At 40.4% G+C, this 19,831-nt stretch overlaps 1 protein-coding gene across 4 annotated transcripts in view; it reads left to right on the top strand.

Annotated features, from left to right (window-relative positions):
- Nucleotides 1-15,507, top strand: part of CD86 (CD86 molecule) — a 64,180-nt gene extending 48,673 nt beyond the window's left edge. For 2 of the 4 annotated variants that reach the window (XM_090277307.1, XM_090277299.1), the window contains exons 4-6: nucleotides 1,860-2,168; nucleotides 6,173-6,316; nucleotides 13,220-15,507. In XM_090277307.1, coding sequence (XP_090133433.1) covers nucleotides 1,860-2,168; nucleotides 6,173-6,316; nucleotides 13,220-13,254 — 488 coding nt within the window. In that variant the 3' untranslated portion in view covers nucleotides 13,255-15,507. Of the gene's footprint in view, nucleotides 1-1,859; nucleotides 2,169-6,172; nucleotides 6,317-13,214 lie in introns of all 4 variants that reach the window. The other 2 variants (XM_090277317.1, XM_090277325.1) reach the window with 2 other exon arrangements.
- The last annotated feature ends 4,324 nt before the right edge of the window (nucleotides 15,508-19,831 follow it).

Here is a 19,831-nt window from a genome sequence, read left to right on the forward strand (position 1 = left end):
TGTTTGCTGCCCAAGCATGAGCCTTGTAGTCAGAAGGAAAATAACCCAATGCGCATAATCTAAAAACTGGCAAACCAGCTCCTTTGTTTTTCTAGACCTTGAAAAGCCTAACTGTTACTAGAAATTATAATACAGTATAATTGATTATTTTATTTTCGCATACAGTTCTGTTAACTTTATTTATAGATTTTGTAAGCATCACTCTAAAAAGGATATAAATCATTTCCATCACCCTAAAAACATTTCCTCATGCTATCCTTTTGTAATAATAACCTCACTACATCCAAAACCACTGTTTTGCATCCTATAGGTGTGTGTTTTAGAGAATATTCTGTAAATGGAGCTATTAAGTATATAACCTTTAAAGACCAGCTTCTTTTATTCAACATATTGCCTTTTGAGATTTTCAAGTTGTTACATGTATCAGAAGTCTGTTTCTTCTGATCACTGAGTAGCATTTTATTATTTATCCTCACTCAAGCCATGAAAAGACATTGAGCTGTTTTTAATTGGGGGCGGTTATAAATAGAGCTGCTGCAAACATTCATGTACAAGTCTTTGAGTGAACATAAGTTTTCATTTCTCTAGGCTAGCTACCCAAGTATGGGTTTACTAGATACAGGTTAATTTTTGATGAAACTGGAAAAGGCAGATTAATACCAATTCTGAAACCACAGAGTAAAACAGAGGTAAAAATAGAAATAGAATAGGAAGTTGCTCTCTTTAAGCCCCATGTGATTCAAACTAGGCTGCAGGGCTTTGAGGACATTTAGCTAAGTGCTTAATAAATGTTTTCAAAGTATAACCAGGTACTATGGAGAAACATAGTGTGTTTTAGGTGGGACACAGACAATCATTTTTTAAAAACATTAATGGTTTTATATTTACTTTAATATGTATTAGAAAAACTTATACAGGCCAAAGTTTCACAAATGTTGCTAATAAGGCTACATACAGTAGGTGGAATTGAGGCATTCCACCGTCTACAGACCACATAAAGTTACTAGCAGAGTGCTGAAGTAGTGTGTTGATACAGCAAAACTTGTACCTATGGCATGCAAACGACTCAAGTTTCCAAAGCAATATACTAAATTACACATTAGTATGTAGGACCTGAAAATGACCTCGTAACTCTGGGAGGAGAGCAAGGTGTTTGGCTGGCAGAGGGACTAGGCGCCAGTGATCCTCAACAGCCATAAAATTCTGAATGGCAAACAGGGCAAGTAAAGCTCTGTACTTACCAAGATCATATATTTGTCCTAAACATGGTTGGGTTTGCCCTTCATTTTAAAGTATATGATGAAGATACTTTGACAGTCAAGCGCAAAAACAGTATTCTGAATATCTAAAACCCAAATCCCCATCCACTCACGGACCACCATCTAGAAGATAGGGCCCAGAGTGTGCCAGCATCACGAACTCTTTTGGTTCCTGGTGGAACTTCAGCCTCAATCCCTTTCTATTCTCTTGGTCTGGCGACATGGAATATACCCCACGAGACACTTTAGTCCGAAAGTCAGACCACTTCTCCTTCCAGACTTTACTTCTTAGAGAAGTAGCCTCATTATAAGTCTTTGGTGACTCAAATTCAGCTCTCCTATCACTCAGACAGCATCCTCTTGATTTAGGTAAGCAGGAAGTAAGCATGGCCCCAAACTCCATTCTTAAAAAATAAATGTGGGGCCATTATGTGGCTCTCACCATGGACCAAGGTCCAAACTTTAGACACCCTGAGGCTCCCAGGTGTGCCCCCAGATTTCCCAGATCAGATATCTAAATATTTGCTATTCACTTCTAAGTACAATTTAGATTGATTTTCTCTCTTTCTTTCTCTTCCTGTATCTCTATTCTGCTTTCAGCTAACTTCAGTCAACCTGAAATAATGCTAATTTCTAATAGAACAGAAAATCCTGACATTGTAAATTTGACCTGCTCATCTGCACAAGGTTACCCAGCACCTAAGAAGATGTTTTTTCAGCTAACAACCGTGAATTCAACTACCGAGTATGATGCTGTCATGAACAAATTTCAAAATAATATCACAGGATTATACAATGTTTCTATCAGCTTGTCTTTTCCAGTGTCTCCTCAAATGAATGTGAGCATCTTCTGTGTCTTGCAACCTGAGCCAACACAGACACAGCTTCTCTCCCGACCTTACAATATAGGTAAAATGGCTTCCCAGTACTATTTCTTTCTTTCGTCTTCTTTTTTTAAAGATTTATTTATTTATTTATTTATTTATTTCATTTTAGAGAGAGAAAGGGGAACGGAGGGAGAAAGAGAGCAAGAAAAACATCAGTGCATGTTTGCCTCTTGCATGCCCCCAACTGGGGACCTGGCCTGCAACCCAGGCATGTGCCGACTGGGAATTGAACCAGCAAACCTTTGGTTCTCAGGCCAGCACTCAATCCACTGAGCCACACCAGGCAGAGTGGAGTACTATTTCTTTTACCATGTATTATACACAGATGGTTATGGCAGATCATCCAATGTCCCTTGCTTGCCAGGAAACCTCCAAATGAGCTGTTTTATACTCAGACAGTGGGATCCTGCTTCATCTGAGTGCTGCAGGGTCCAGGAGGTTATAAACCTGTGCTGCTCTTGGGAAAGTATGTTCTTAACCGCTTGAGTGCCATGCATAATTGCTAAAATTCATGTGAGACATGCCAGGCTATTTTGCTGAGAAATGAAGAGTTTATGAAAAATGTCTATAAAGACATTATTATTCATAATAATTTCCTGAAAATTTCATGACATATAGTAAACACGCTCTTCTTTGTAAGCAATGTTCTTTGACACAATTTAGCAAAAACAATTATTGCATTAAAATTATATTATAACAATTATTTTAGGAAAAATAAATTCTTTCCTTCAATATGGCTTTTGAAGTATATGGCATAATATAAAACCTATGATTATAATTTGAAAAAACACATAGCAACATGGATAACAAGCAAGAAGTATGCCAAATATTGCATAAATTTTTGAAAAAAAGAAGAAAACTTCATAGCGTACAAAAAAAAGAACACAAACAGCATTCACACTAGAGACATATATCAATAGATATCAACAGTGAAAAACAGTTTATAAACAAAATTCTAACGCTTTACCATGAAGCAATGAAAATGTCCATTAGCAAAAGCTTGCTTATGCACACTGCATAGATTTTCGATGATTGTTGCAAAGATAAGTGAAATTAAAAGGACCATTTAAAATGTAAGTAAAAATTATAACATAATTAATATGTCAGTATTTGAACAAACCAAAATTTGAAATTTGGATCAACATGAGAAAAGGTTATATCAATATATAACCTGAGGTACAAAAAAAGAGAACAAAACATAAAATACTAATTATTCCATTGTTAGTTACATTTATAGCCATCAAAAAAAGAGTCGCTGGGAGCAACGCTGGCACTTTTGGGAAAATTTGTCAGCGTCGCTCACAGCGATGTTGGCACTCAAAAGGTTAAGCCCTAAAACTGACCCACTCTTCTGGGCTACTTTGGATGGACAGTTCTGACATGTAGGTCAGAAAATGCAGGATTCCTCCAGGCTAGAACTCTACCATTCATTAAAACACACACACACACACACACACACACATTCACACACACACACATACATACACATACTACATTCATATAGCACCTGTTATGAGTATAGAACCATTCTAGACATTGGTGGTTGCAGTGATGAGAACTAAAAGATATGACAGTCTCTCTGCCCTCAAGGACCTTCCAATAGAATTAGATTTTAATATGCTGTACACACATGAAAATCTGGATTTTAAAAAGATTGGATTGGAATCTAAGTCATATTCCATGGAAGTAAATTATAAATTTAAAAACAAGAGTGACTCTATTTATGTTTATAGGCAATCAGACATAGGCAAGTTCTTGAGGGTCAGGGAAGTCTTTCTAAAGGAAGTGGGATCTTATAACACAATAAAAGAAATAATTGAGTTTAATGAGTGTGGTGAGGTGATGACAGGTACTCAGACTTCTGGCGGCTTCTTGAACAGGAAGAAGAACTCTGAGACAGCATTCAGGCTTAGAAAGCAAGAGGGGCGCAATCAAGCAGAATTTAATGTGGGCACAAATGGAAATGGTGGACCTCAGTACATATGTGTCAAGAAAAGACTCAGAAGCAGAAATTCTTTATGGCATGTTGACAGTGTTGTATGGAGACCAGTCCAGCTGGAGCAAAGGGTTGAGGCTTAGCAGTGTCCACTACCAGGAACCTGCCATTTTACAGCCATGTCTTAGCCCTTGAGGGAATGTATCTGGATTTGAAACACCACTTTTGAGAAGCCCTACTACAAGATCCTTTCCTGGAGTAAATGCACTCTTCTCCCAGACTCTCTCCATGACTGCTCATTCTGATTCTTATCACCACCCCCAACCTATCTGCCTTCTGCTTGCCTTGGCCCCTTCTTCAGCTCTGGCCCCTTGCTTTGGTCCCCTTCTAAGTGATCCTTCCAACTTCTTGCTTCATTCTCTGGCTTTGCTGCCTCCTCTCTCCTAATGTCTCATTGTTAAAGCATAATTTGGCCTATGGACACATTTTATGTTACAGCCCCCTGGGGCCAGTTCTTACCAACCAACTTTACCAGTGGGCCGATTCTCTCTCCTGGTACTGATTTCCTCCACCCAAACACCTGTGCCTCTGAGAATCCAGTAAATGGTGAGGCTACCCAACCTGTCCTGGTTGGTTCTGCTGTAGCCTGATAGAGGCCCATCCCAAGCTAATGCTGAAGTTCAGCACCTTCTTGGAGCCATCAATATCACCACACATGATACGCCTGGAGCCCTCTGCCATGGCTCCCACAGTCAACAAATGAATAGGGCCTGGCCACCACTATGGCCTCATCATGACTCAACTTTCTGCTGCTTCTCAGCTACTGCTTCAGAAACGTTTCAGCTCTAGCTGCATCAGGAACACAGGGCTTGCCTCTCTGTGTCTCTATTGTATGGTTGATCAGAGATAGGTTAGACCCTGAGTCAAGAAAACTTTTTGGGTGTCAAAATGTAGCAGTCTCCATGTTAAGAAGTATAACACCCTTTTATTGGGAATGCCAAACAGGCTTCAAGTGGGATGAACATGGACAAACTCAAAAAGTGTTGACTAAGGCTTACAAGAACTCTTTTTGATGTCCTGGGAACAGGGCATGAGTCCACAAATTGCAGCTAAGCTAATGGGAGGTCATCTCATCCTATTTTCCTATAATTTAGAATTAAGTACCAGAACTTTTTCCATAAATGTTTATAAAGTGGGCCATTCAGTTCTAAGTTTTTCCACCAAAGCCTGTTTTTCAACTTCTTAGGAACTTGTGAGTCTCCATACAAGGAATTAAGTCTTGACCTCCCAGAAGCTGATTCTGACCATGAATCCTCAGGGCCGGGAGAGATGGCAAAATTTTTCTAGTGGGTGAAACATGCTGACACCCATGCTTGGGGAAATCTACTGTAACCTTAGTGTGAAAAACAAAGAGAAACAAAACTGGAGATGGGAGGCCTGTGAGGAGGTTGTAATATTTGTCCAGGTGAGAGGTATGTGGAGCCTGATCTAGAGATGAGAGTGGATAGAGGCTTTATTACAAAGGAAACTTCAAGGCCTGGGGCCGGGCCCACACAGGGCTGAGGAAGCAGGGCATCACATGGATGACTGACTGTACATTCAGAACCTTGGCACAGGTAACCTACCCAGATTCCAGAACAATGGGCCAGGTTGACCTCTTCTAGATCACAGTCATTATTATCCCAGCCTCCAGGAAGTAAGGGAGCTCAGTCCAGGCATTTGGCCAGAGGCTCTGGCTTGGTTCTTACTTGGTTGTTGAAGACCCGAGACTGGGACTTTCAATTGCCTCATATTGCATATTTCTAACTCCTCTGGCAGTAGAGCCCTGAGGAGAAGTTGGCATGTAAATAAGAAAAGAGCAGTAATTATAAACCTTCTCTCTTTTTTTTTCTATTTAAAATTTTTATTATATATATTTTAATAGTTTATTTTTTATTGTATTTTTTTTCATTACCATTTTTCCCCCTTATACCCTCTTCCACCTCCACCCTCCCTCTCCCCTCCACAATCACCACACTGTTGCCCGTGTCTGTGAGAAACCTTTTCTAATCAACCTTCCTGGCTAATCGAAAACTTGTGGTCATTTTTAGATGCTAAGCCACACCTGCCTGTCCCAGACTATGTTCTCCAGATTGCAGCTCTAATTGTACTGTTGGTCCTTCTGTGTGGGACAGTGTTGTTTCTAACACTAAAGAAAAGGAAGAAGAAGCAGCCTGACCCCTCTCACGAATGTGGTGAGTCAGCACTTGTCCTCTCTGCAGAGTGGCACTTAGCAGCCACTTCTCTGTCTGCCTCCTCCTGGAGCTCCTTGCCTGAGCCCAGACTGACAATGAGTGAGCAAGTGGTTGGAGGAAAAGGTTTCCCCTCAGGATTGAAACCCATGTAGATGGGACTCAACATGGATTCCTATGAAAGGCAACATTTCCTAGAAATGTTGCTCTAGATTTCTAGGAAAGGCAACATTTCCAACCTAAGGTTTACAATATACTTCTGGTTTCCAGACAAAGCAGATTATTTCTTGCTTTACCTCCCTCCCATTATAAGGTTACTGTCAGAATTCAATGAAGTAAAATGGTGAAAACACTTCTAACCATTAGTAGTTATAGACCTGGTGGCATTTTTCAAGCAGGGATGATTGGTGGGAGGAGGGGAGCATCAGATAACCATCAGGGTTGTCTTCTCATCTCTAAAATAGGTTTCCTGAGAAGTCAGATGAGTTGTTCCCCATTGAATTTTAAAAATACTGTTATTGATTACCAAGTATTACATGTGCATTACTAAACACATTGGAAAAAGTCACCTATAGTTCCACGAGTAAGAAAAATATTATATCTACAACATTTTAGAATAAATCTATGTTATTTTCCATAAGTGGGATAATATTCTAATTGTAAAAAAAAAAAAAAAAAAAAAAAAAAAAGTCCTGTATTTTAAAAACAAGAAATTGGGGAGTAATTATCCAATTTCAGTAAATTCAAACTGCTAAAGGGTGGGGGGTACCCTGAAAAAGATTTCTATGATGTGAAAGTATAAAATTCAGTGCACACGGGATCAGATGTATGGATATACCATGCTTGTCCAGACTTTGACTTTTCAAGATGAAAATTTTGGCTAAATGTGCAGAAGCAACTTTCAGTTTGGGAATAAGCTGTCTCCTAAATTAGCTTTCACATTGGAATGATTAACTTACAAATGAAAGAAAAAAGAAGGAATGGAGAAAAAGAAAATCAGAATGTTTCTTTCCTCAAGAGCTAATCAGAAAAAATTTGGAGACTAGATAAAGGAGTTAAAGAGGAGGATGTGTGTGTACATATGAGTGCCTATAAGATGGTCGAATTGAGCTCTGAATGGTAAAAGGCAGAAGGTGACAAGAGGGCACAACACATATATGACCCCTCAAGAATGTGATAAAAAGTAGTAGTAGGAAAAAGTTGTTTGTTCCATCACCTGTGCCAGTAAGTTTGGTCAAAGAGAAGAGCTTGATATCACTGGAGGAAGAGAGAGGTACCAAACAACTATGACGTGTACATATGAGATGTTTGTAAATGTGGCTTCAGCAATGTCTACACTTGCTTTGTGGATACCTCTGGCATTGCTATATGATAAACAGAATAACAAGGTGTCTACATCCTATACCCCAGAATCTAGAATATTTTCTTATATGGCAAAGGGGACTTTCATATGTGATTAAAATACTGACCCTAAGATTATGAAATTATCCTGGATTATCCAGGTGGACCCAGTCTAATCCCATGAGTTAGAGAACCTTTCCCAGTGTGGTTAGAAAAATGAGATGGAAGGAGGAGACATCCAAAGCTTAAGACAGGCTCTACCCATCATTGCTGGCTTTGAAGATGGAGAAAGGGGCCATGAGCCAAGAAATGCAGGCAACCTCTAGAAGCTGGGAATGATCCTCAGCTGAGAGCCAGCAAAGAAATGGTGATCTCAGTCCTACATCCACAGGGGACTAAGTTTTCCAACAGACAGACATGAAAGCAGTCATGATCCATCCACAAGCTTACTGATAACCTGTAGGAATTTCTCTAAAACTGGAGCATCCTCCTAATTCAATAGTAATCCTTTCCTCAGAGGAGACAGCCCTCCAACTAACTCGGCATGAAAAGTCCCTTCCAGTGTTTGTTCCTAATTAGAACGTTTTTTTTTCCCAACCACACATTTTTATCCTGTTTAGCCTAAGTTAATAAAAGGGAAATGCCATGGTTTTCTAGCTGGTTTCAAATCTCTTCCCTTCCCTTCCCTTCCCTTCCCTTCCCTTCCCTTCCCTTCCTTTCCCTTCCCTTCCCTCCCCTCCCCTTCCCTCCCCTCCCCTCCCCTCCCCTCCCCTCCCCTTCCCTTCCCTTCCCTTCTCTTCTCTTTTCCTCTCCTCTCCCCTCCCCTCCCCTCCTTTCCTCTCCTCTCCTCTGCCCTCCTCTCCCCTCACCTCTTCCCTCCCCCCCTCTTCTCTTCTCTCTCTCACTCTCTCTCATTTTGTCAAATATCGCACATAAGGCAAGAGAAATTGCCATTTTGAATCACTATCTTTTCCCAATCAGAAGCTACCCTGTCAGCTTACCCATTGAGGAGGAAGACTAAAATAGCTCCTTCTGAAGTTTTGCTTCCTCGTTTAGATTTTGTGTGACTGAAATCTGTATGTAATAGTGCTCCAGCAACAAACAGTTTTTATTTCAACTTGTCTCCTTCCACCAAACCTTAAAGAGTCTCAGCTTTTACAGAAATTATTTCTTAAAGGGCAAGTGTGTTTTACAAAACAAATCATTTTAATCACCATTTAAACAGAAACCTTCACAGGGCTTGAAAACTGAAAGTTGGTGATGTCATAACTGCCCTTAAAATTGCTAAATTTGTAACCAAATTCCAAAGGCTAGAAATCTGTTTTTATTGTCTGCTTTCACTTTAAATTAGAAGTGGTTTTTTGTTGTTGTTGTTGTATTTTTTTGTTTTTTGTTTTCAATGGTGATGATTTTGTCATGGGTATAAAAAGATAATTTATTCTGCATTGGTCTAAGACATCAAAATAATGTATTCAGCTATAAGCACCATTAGTTTTCAGAGGAACTTTGACAAAATTAGAACCTAACCAGATTTATTGTATCTAGAAACTCAGTTAAATAAGAAATAGCTCAAGTAACCAAAGATGCTTAGCCAGAAAAAAAAAAAAAGCCTTGGGGATGACACAAATACTGCCTACAACTATCTGAAGAGCTGCCATAGGGTACAAAGATCATATTTAACTGTGGCTCCAAATGGTGGTATAGTCATACAATGAAATACTGCCAAGCTATAGAAAAGAATGGACTACTGGTGACGTGCCACAACATGGATGAATTTCAAAAGCATTATGTACACAAAGTAAAAGACTCCAGGCAGAAAAAGACTACACATTATATGATCCTACTTATATAAAATTCTAGAAAAAAACAAAACTCTTGTGACATTAAGCAGATCAGTTACCAGGGAATGGGGTGGGGGAAAAGAGGTAAGAGGGAACTTTGGGGGCTTATATAAATGTTCTGTATCTTGGTTATGGTGGTAGTTACATGACTGCATACATATGTTAAAGTTAACAAACTCTATACAAAAGAAATGGTTGGATTTTATTGCATATTAATTATATGTTAATAAAGCTGATTATCGTTCAACTCTGTGCACACATGCTAACATGCATGAGAACTACCAATGATAGGAAATGTTCAAAACCATCAGGGGAGCCGTTGAAAGGATTCCTGTGGTCCCTAAATTCCTCCATAGGCACCAAGTTCACAACCCCTGCTGTAAGGCTCTGAGTGGAACAGTAGCACTGTCACAGCAGTCGACCTAGAGGATTTCATACCCCAAGGTGCATCAGTAGTAAGTCCATACCAGTAGCAGCTCAGGCTTTGGGAGGTCTAGGAGCTAGAGATTTCCCACTTGGGCCCATCCATGCAACACTGTGCAGTTGGTAGTGTGAGCTCACTAACCCATTTTGGCATCAACATCTTCAAGATTTTCTTTTCCTCCTAGGTCTCACTTTAAGAAAAGGATTGGAAACTCTTTTTCAATCACTAAATGATTGCTAAAACTAAATGTGTTACCCCTTCCACTAACACTTTTTTTTTTTTAGCAAAGAGTAGAGTTGTAAGTGAAAATCCTATTTCCAACATTAGAACTTAAGGCACAGTGAGCAAATGAAGGCATTTAGTTTTGGGATAACCAACATGTGTGAATATATGAGTAAGCAAAGAATGATAATACATTCCATTTAGTTTCCATGCCTTTAAATCTTCCACACTCTCTGCTTGGAACATTCTTCTGCCACTTCTTCACCTCAAGCAGCACTTTCTTAAAAACCCTTCCAAAACTAGATTATGGCAGCCTATTATAGTGCCATGTGGATTTCTGTCCTTTCTTTAAAGTACATTTTATTGATTATGCTGTTACAGTTGTCCCAACTTTTCCCCTTTGCTTCCCTCTGCGCAGTACCTCCCTTCCCTCCAATAATCCCTCCCCCCTTAGTTCATGTCCATGGGTCATGCATGTAAGTTCTGTGGCTTTCCCGTCTCCTATACTATTCTTAGCATCCCCTGTCTATTTTGTTCCTACCAATTATGCTTCTTAATCCCTGTACCATTTCTCCCCCTTCCCCCTCCCAGCTGGTAACCCTCCAAATGATCCCCATACCTATGATTCTGTTCCTATTCAGTTTGTTTGCTTAGTTTGTTTTTGTTTTTACTTTTTAGATTCTGTTGTTTATAGTTGTAAATTTCTTGTCATTTTAATGTTTATGGTTTTGATCTTCTTTTTCTTAAGTCCCTTTAACATTTCATGTAATAATGGCTTGGTGATGATGAAGTCCTTTAGCTTTACCTAGTCTGGTAAGCACTTTATCAGCCTTTCCATGCTAAATGATAACTTTGCTGGATAGAGTAATCTTGGTTATAGGTTCTTGCTTTTCATCACTTTGAATACTTCTTGCCAGTCCCTTCTTGACTGTAAAGTTCTTTTGAGAAATCAGCTGATAGTCTTATAGGAACCCCTTTATAGGTAACTCTATTTTCCTCTTGCTGCTTTTAAGATTCTCTCTTTATCTTTAACCTTTGGCATTTTAATTATGATGTGTCTTGATGTGGTTCTATTTGGGTCTAGCTTGTTTGGGACTCTCTGTGCCTCCTGGACTTGCATGTCTATTTCCTTTGTCAATTAGGGAAGTTTTCCTTCATTATATTTTCACTTAAGCTTTCAATTTCTTGCTCTTCCTCTTCTCCTTCCGGCACCCCTATGAGTCAGATGTTGGTACATTTAAAGTTGTCCCAGAGGTTCCCAAGCCTCTCCTCATTTAAAAAAAAACATTCTTGTTTCCTCATTCTGTATTGGTTGATTGTTTTTTTCTTCCTTATGTTCTAAATCATTGATTTGAACCACAGCTTCCCTTCACCATCAGTTTCATGTGGATTTTCCTTCATTTCACTTAGCATAGCCTTCACTTCTTCCCTTTATGTGTTTGCTGTACTCAGACATGTCTGTCAAAGTCTGTGAGCATCATTATTACCAGTTTTTTGAACTCTGTGTCTGTTAGATTGGCTATCTCCTCGTTGCTTAGTTCCCCCACTGGAACCCTGATCTGCTCCCTCTTTTGGACTATACTTCTCTGACTTCTCAACTTGACAGCCTCCTGTTTTTGCCTCTGTGTCTTAGGTAGAGCAGTTGTACCTGTTACATTGTAAGGGACAGAGCCTTAGGTAATTGTCAGTACCGGCCGACCCCTTTCACCGTGTTGTAGTGTTGCATGTGGGAGAGGAGTCTGAGAGTGAACAATACTGCTTGCTCAGCACTCACTCCTTTTCCAGGCACTTCTCTCACTTCCTATATGGGACTGGTGCCCCTCCAGCTGTTGCCCTGGTTGTGGTTCCCATGGTGGGTGGGTTTGCTGATGTTCTAGGACTGTGGGGGCCCTCTACACAAATGGACTCTGCTGAGAGACCGTCAGCTTCTTCTGCCACCCACATCCCCACTGTTTTTCACAGTCAGATGCAATGAGGCTTTATTTTCCCTGGCACTGGAACTGTGAGCTGCATGGTCTGGTCTGGGACTGGGATCACTCCCCAGGTGTCCCTCCTGACTTTTATATTGTGTAACTATGCTTTCTGCTGGCCAGCTACAGCTGCTGCTTTGTAGCTACCACCATCACTGCCACCACTGCCATCACACTGAGTCCTCTCCACCCCATCTCCACCCCTGCTACCTGTCTGGATCTTTGTTTGTTCCATGCACTTAGGTTTTCTGGTAGATCTGGTTGTTTTTAGTTTTGAGGTAGTTGTATTCCTTCTTATGGTTGTTGAGGGAGGTAAAGCATGTCTACTTATGCCTTCATCTTCTCTGGAAGTCCCCTGTCTTTTTTCTTTATAACACCAAGTATACTAACATATATGTGTAATTGTCCTATTAAATTCTATAAACTAAACTAAACTAAACTCCATTGAGTACAGGGATCATATCAGTTAAGCTTATCATTGTGCTGCCAGCACTCAGCACAGTGCCTGGCATATAGTAGGTGCTCAATAAAAATTTGTCGAAAGATTGAATGCATGTATGAAGGAGTGTGTGAAGATTCCTAGTGATCAGTCCTTTCACAACATGATGTAATCAGATTGTTCATACCTGCATCCCTCTGAGGAACTGAGCTTCTCAAGGTTATCAAGGCTCTAGCTGCATAGTGGGGTCAAAGTAACCCTCAGTGAAGAGCCTGGTCACAGAGACATGGTTATGACCTCAGGGTGTATAGGACTCAGAGTGCCCAGCACTTATCTGGATATACCTGCCATGTGCGTCTAGGGATCCTGGTGGTGAGCCAGTGTGCTGAGATCCTGCCTGCCCCATCAGACTCAGTTCAGAAATGGTTCAGGAGAGGGAAGGCAGCAGGGACTCAGCATAGAGCAGGAACAGGCCCAGACAAGAATAAAGGGTAGCTAAGGAAGGAAGCGTGGAGGACACTTTTTCACCTCTCTCTTCAATAGTTTGTTTCTCCTCATTGCTATTGTAATGCCCCCTATAAAGTTGGCCCTGTCACTGAAGTCAAGAAAAAGGAAGTGGCTCTACTGGGAAATCTGACCCAATTCTTTTTTCCTATTTTTCCAGAGTAGAAAACCGTGGACCTGAAATTTATGATGAAGCCTAGTGTGTTGTTAGCATTTTGAAGACAACCTGACGTGACAAGCCATTTTTAATTAAAGAGCAAACTTCATATGATTATCCATTTTTTAAATCCCATGTGAATTGGTTCCTCAAAAAACTAAAAACGGAGCTGCATTTTGACACAGAGATTCCACTGGTGGGATTATACCCTAAGAATCATGAAACGCCAATTCAAAAGAACCTATGCACCCCAATGTTCATAGCAGCACTATTTACAATAGCCAAGTGCTGGAAACAGCCTATGTACCCATCAGTAGATGAGTGGATGAAGAAACTGTGGCACATTTCCACAATGGAATACTACGCAGCAGGAAGAAAGAAGGAACTCCTACCTTTGGCAACAGCATGGATGGAAGTATAGAGTATTATGCTTAGTGAAATAAGCCGGACTACAAAAGACAAATACCATATGATCTCACCTAATACAGGAACCTAATGAACAAAACAAACAAATGAGCAAAACAGAACCAGAGGCATGAAGACAAGAAACAGACCAACAGCCACCAGAGGGGAGGGGGACAAAGGGGAAAAGAAGGGGAAAGGTCTAGTCAAGGAACATGTATAAATGACCCATGGACATGGACAATGGGGTTGGGATTGATTGTGGGAGTGGGAAAGTGGGTGGGGCAGGGGAGAGCAACAGGGGGTAAATTGGAACAGGTGTAAAGGAACAACAATAAAAAAAGGCAAAAAAAATTTTTAACTTATTGGGGTGAAATTGGCAATAAGATCATACGCTTTCCTTTTCAAGTTTTTGGCTGACCTTTTTTATTGTCTCTTTAAGTCTTTCCAGAAGGCAAGGAAATATTCCCTTAATATCAGTAGGGGCACTAGGACTCCCTATAGTGCCGGCTCTGCTCCTTATGCCTGGAGCAGATTTTATCTACTTCTTTTCATTTTAGAGCACACTGATTGGCTCCTAGCTAATGTTTAGGACTAATGACTCCTGTTTCAGATTCAGCCTCTTTTCTTAATTTTACAAATTGTGTTTTCTGTAGAACTCCCATTTCCTGCAATAGTAACTTCTATCTACTCTGGATTCTAAGGTAATGTCTCAATCTATCTTGTATACCTGTGACTGAATACCTCCCTCTTCAGTCTGAGTGGGAGATTTATATTTTATATAGCTTTATAGTGTTATTATTAACATTTTGAAATATAAAGAAATATGTACTATAATAATGTAATTACAATGCCTTAAGAAATGTCCACCCTCTGCTGAATTCTTCTATGAGAGTCAGTAAGGAAAGTGGTGGCCTAGTGTGCTGACAACAATGAGCAGATAAACTCAAAATCTGAGAGACTAGGAGAGACAAAGATGGAACCAGCTCTGGATCCTAGAGCCATTTCTATATGGACTATTGAGGAGCATCCACATGCCCAACAAGCTCTTGATAAGCCTTAGCAGAGAGTGCTGGATAAAGAAGAAGAGTAGTGTGTATCTTGAACCCTACTTCTCTTCTTGGAAAAACTGATGGGGTGGGGGTGGCCTGGGGCAACAAGATCTTGACCAAAAGAGATGCACATGAATATTCAGTCTGTCTAGTTCTTCAATAAGCCTTGAGACAAGAAAGAGATGGACAGAGACCCAGATGGACAGTCTGTCCAAATGGACTTAAGACAAACAATATTTTCCTAGGTGATCAGTGAGGTGTTTTGATGATACTCTGGTTGTTGTGATGTTTCACCTGCTGAAAGTAGAGCTTGGGAGAGAGAGCTATCATGAGATAAATAGAAAGAAGCTTAGAACTCTTCCAGCTAATGACTGAGAAACAAAGGGCTGGAATAAAGTTAGGAAGACCAGGATGCAAATCATCCAGATGTTGATTTAGCCCACAGATGCCCTAAGAGCATATTGGTTGGCCCAGAGCAGTATGTACTAGTGAACTTGTGTCTATGGACTGCCTATGAGCATCATTCTCAACAACAAGAAAACTGGGTGCAGGAGAAGAATATACTATCCCAATAGAAGTAAGTAAGGAGACCCTGGCTCTAAGGCAACATCACTTAGGGATGGAGCAGTCTGAGCTCAAACCTAAAGAGAACTTTGGGAGGCCCAAGCTACAGAAATAGTTCTGTAGACTCTGGAGGATCGTAGACAGCTGTGCTACTCATTATTGTAATATTACCATTCATGTGCTCTGCCCTGCCCCTGCCTTCTTTAGATTCGAAGCATCTTGCTGGTTTCTAATATGTTTTGTACAGAGCAGTTCCCAGTAAATTTTTATTAAATTGATTTAAAGTCTATGTGTTTTGCTTTTACTTCAGCAGTACTACTCAACTCTTGGAGCCTGATATTACTCGCTCTGTCTTCCTAATTGTACTTCCTCTTGCCATCTCTGTGGTAGCCCCATTCTCCAGTCACCCTAGCCAGAAGCCTCTGACTCATCCCAAATCCTCTTCTCTTTCCTTTTTCCTAATTGTCTGAAAAAGAGGGGATAATGCAATTCTATATGTTAATCTCAGTAATAAGACATGAAAGATTAGACAACTGAGAAATTTAGAATTAAGGAAGGAATACTTTCTATTCAGTTTGTAACCTTTTAAACTAATTTTAAAATTTATATGCTTGCATATACACTAAACAAAAGCTAATGTAAAAGTATTCCTTGAAAATACATTATTATAAAATGAATTTATATAACTACTGTATGTTTGAAGTTGCTAAGAGAGTAGATTCCAAAAGTTCTTATGGGAAGAAAAAATAATTTGTAGAACTATGTGTAGTGATGGCTGTTAACTAAACTTATTGTGGTAATCATTTCACAGTCTATACATATATCAAATCATTATGTTGTAAACCTAAAGCTAATATGTTATATGTCAATTATATCTCAATTATAAATAAATGACTAAATAAATAAATGCAGGGACATTCTGGGGGAAAATACTGTGTAGGCTCTGTAAGGACAGAGATGCGTCTACCTTCTTCACCAGTGGATCCCAGGCACCTAAGATGGTACCTCAAAACTACTTGTTTAAATATTGAATAAAACATTAATATGTCCTCTTATAAAGATATACCCCCTTGGTATATTAAATTCTCTAGACCTTCTGTGTTCCAAGTCTGGGGAAAGGAAAGCCAAGAAAGATTAAAAGAGGTCTTTACGTTCAATAACACGGCTAACATCACTAGTCTTTGCCTTGTACGAGGGACTCTTTTAAACCTTTACATTTATTATCCCACTTAATCCTCATAATGACCCTGGGATGTCAGCATTGGAATATGAGGCCCATTTTTCTCATGAGGAAACCTAGGTACAGAGGTCAAAGCAATTTATCCAAGGTCTCTAACTTAGTAATTGGCAGTGTTGGGGAAAATTTTAGAAAGCATCACCCCCTCAACCCCTTTACTTGCCAGCCCCATGTTTTCTGGCCGTAGAAGAGACAGCATTTTGGCTGGTGGAAGGATGAGTGCCTACACCACACCTTACATTGCACTAGCTCAGCCGTCCAAGGTGATGCCTCCAGAAGACTTAGTGCTGACTCTTCCAGAAGCCATTCCATCATCTCATAAGGCCAGAAGCTGTAGATGGTAAGGCACATGGTGTGACCAGTAAAAATGAGCTTTTGCTCAGAGAGAAAGTGAACTACAATTGCTGCCTCCACATCCTCCTGTTCTGCCCTGCTAGTTATTATTCTTTTGCAACTCACTGTCCTCCCTCTGCCGTTCTGAAGCCAGTTTCATCCACTCATGCCCTTACATGCATTAGCCCAAGCTAGAAAGCACAGAGTCATCTCTGACTACTCCCCTTTGACCTTTCCCTTCACACCCACCGCCCACCTCCACCACACTGCTACATTAGGTCATCACCAGGCCAGGCAAGGATCCCTCCAGCTATAGCATCCACCCCTTCTTTTCTCAGTCACACCCTTATTTCCAAAAACATGACAATCACCGCCCACCTGACCCCAGTCCACTAGCTCTCTTACCCTGAATTCTGTCCAAAACATCAAAAGGGACAAGGAGGTAAATAGTGAAAAAAAGATCTCTTTCACATTTCTTTTTACTAGCCATACAGAGGTAGCTCCAATCTCCAGCTTCTTATGTATCTTTCCATAGACACACTATGCCTATATATAGTGTGTATGTCATCGTCAGCAGCCGTCCGTCTGGAGAGACGATGGTGTAGCTTCTTAAGAGTCTATCTGCACCGCCGAGAATGGTTGTGCAGTCCAACTCGGAGTGACACGGTATCTGTCTCCTCCCGTGTTGAATCGACATCTTGCGATGACGCTGGAGTGTCCTCTCCAGTGAAGCTGAAGCTACAGAGCCTCGAGAGACGATGGTGTAGCTTCTTAAGAGTCTATCTGCACCGCTGAGAATGGCTGTGCAGTCCGACTCGGGAGCGACACGGTATCTGTCTCCTCCCGTGTTGAATCGACATCTTGCGATGACGCTGGAGTGTCCTCTCCAGTGAAGCTGAAGCTACAGAGCCTGGGCAGGGTGATATGGAGGGTCTGCTGTTGCCCATGCAGCAGACACCCCCCCCTCTCTTCGCAGCTGAAGGGTCCAAGGGAAAGACGGAGTCAATACAGCTTGGCTTCAGGTGCGCCGCAGGAGTTGCCGGTGTTGACTACAACGTCAAACCGCCTTAGGGACTCCGGCTCCGGATTTTCTGTCGGGGTTTACTCCCTTAGCCTTTCCCCTGAAGAGGTGTGCCGCAAGGCAGCGGAGGTTTTTTGGAGTCAGAGTTTTCCTTCTCTGATGTGCCCTGACTGGAAGATCGAACCAGCGACACTTAGCTCGCAGGCCGACGCTCAATCCACTGAGCCAAACCAGCCAGGGATTTATACAGGGATTATATTTATAATACATAAAGAATTCCTACAACTCAACAGCAAAAAACTGATTTTAAAATGAGCTAAGAATCTGAATAGGCATTTCTCCAAATAAGATATACAGATGACCAACTGGCATATGAAAAGATGTCCAACATTAATCATCAGAGAATTGCAAATCAAAACCACAGTATCACCTCATATCCTTTATAATAGCTATTATCTTTAAAAAAAAAAAAAAGGAAGAAAGGAAAGAAAGGGGAGGGGAGTGGCGAGGGAGGACACAAAAAGCACAATTAGCAAACAGAAATATTCATTCACAGTAGCTTTATTTCTAGTAGTTCAATTTGAAAAAGATACAAATATCCATCAATAGGCAAACAGAAAAAAAAATGTGGTACAATGAAATGGTACTAAGAAATAAAAAAGGAATTAATTACTGATATAGTTACATAATGACTCTTTAAAATGAAAAAAAAAAGCAAGGCTCAAAAGAAAAGTTAATTGCTGCTGTAAAAAATTACCACCATTTTAGTAGCTTATAACAACAAATTTATTATCTTACAGTTCCATAAGTTAGAAGTCTGACACAGGTCTCACTGGGCTAACATTAAAGGTGTAAGAATGGGGCCACATTCCTCTCTGGAGGTTTATAGGGGAGAGAGCTGTGTTTCAGACATTTCTAGCTTCTAAGGCAGACCATATTCCTCAGCTTACGGTCCCCCTTCTTCCATCTTCAAAACATCTTTACTAAATTATATCTCTCTAAGCATTCTTCAAAAGTCATCTCTTTCAGACTACAATTTTTAGAAGACTCAAATATTAATTATACCCTCCTGTAAAATCCAGGACAATCTCCCCATCTCAAGGCCCTTAACTTAATGTCTATCTGCAAAATATGTTTTGTTAGGTAAAGTAAAATATATTCATAGGTTCCCGGGATTGGACTATGGATATCTTTAAGGGGTCTTCATTCTGCCTACCATAAGAAAAGAGCTAAATTCCACTCACATAAGATTTTTTTTAATAGGCTTTATTGATTATGCCATTACAGTTGCCCCAATTTCTTTTCCCTTTGTTCCCCTCCACCCAGTGACACCTCTGCCTCCTGTTGCCCCCCACTTAGTCCATACCCATTGGTTGTGCATATAGTTCTTCTCAACATCTTCCTGTCTGCCCCTCTCCTTCCTACTAGGCTTCTTAATTCCCGTACTATCTCCCTCCCTGTGCCCCCTTCTCCCTCCCTGTTGACCTCCCCCAATAATTCTTTCCCACTCTCATTGCCTACTTAGTTTGCCTTTGTTTCAGTTCCCTAGCTTCTGTTGTTGGTTGTTGTGATACAGTTTTCATTTTAATGTTCAGTATTGATCGTCTTTCTCCTAAACAAGTCCCTTTAACATTTCATATAACTGCTTCTCAAACAACCTTTACCCAATCTTCTTTATTTTGGCCCTGATCTTTTCTCCCAATCTTCACTTTCCATTGGTGATGTGTACTGTCAGTTTCTGAGGTTTTTGATGATTGTGGGTTATAAATTGGGTTGTTTCTTGGGTTCCCCAGCTAACAAGTAAGATCTGACTGTCCTGCCTTGCTAGCTATTTACCACTCATCCCTCTACTACTCAGATTCCAAACTGTTGTCTATTCTTGTACTTGTCAAGTATATTTAAGTTTAAAGATAATTTTTTCTTTAGTTTCAGTAGAATTTCAGGAGGTAATGGAACTAGATTTGTATATTTAATCTACCATCTTACCTGGAAATCCACTACTCAAAATTTT

The sequence above is a fragment of the Furipterus horrens genome, unplaced genomic scaffold (genome assembly GCF_987537825.1).
Source record: "Furipterus horrens unplaced genomic scaffold, mFurHor1.1.pri manual_scaffold_1, whole genome shotgun sequence".
Classification (NCBI taxonomy): Eukaryota; Metazoa; Chordata; class Mammalia; order Chiroptera; family Furipteridae; genus Furipterus; species Furipterus horrens.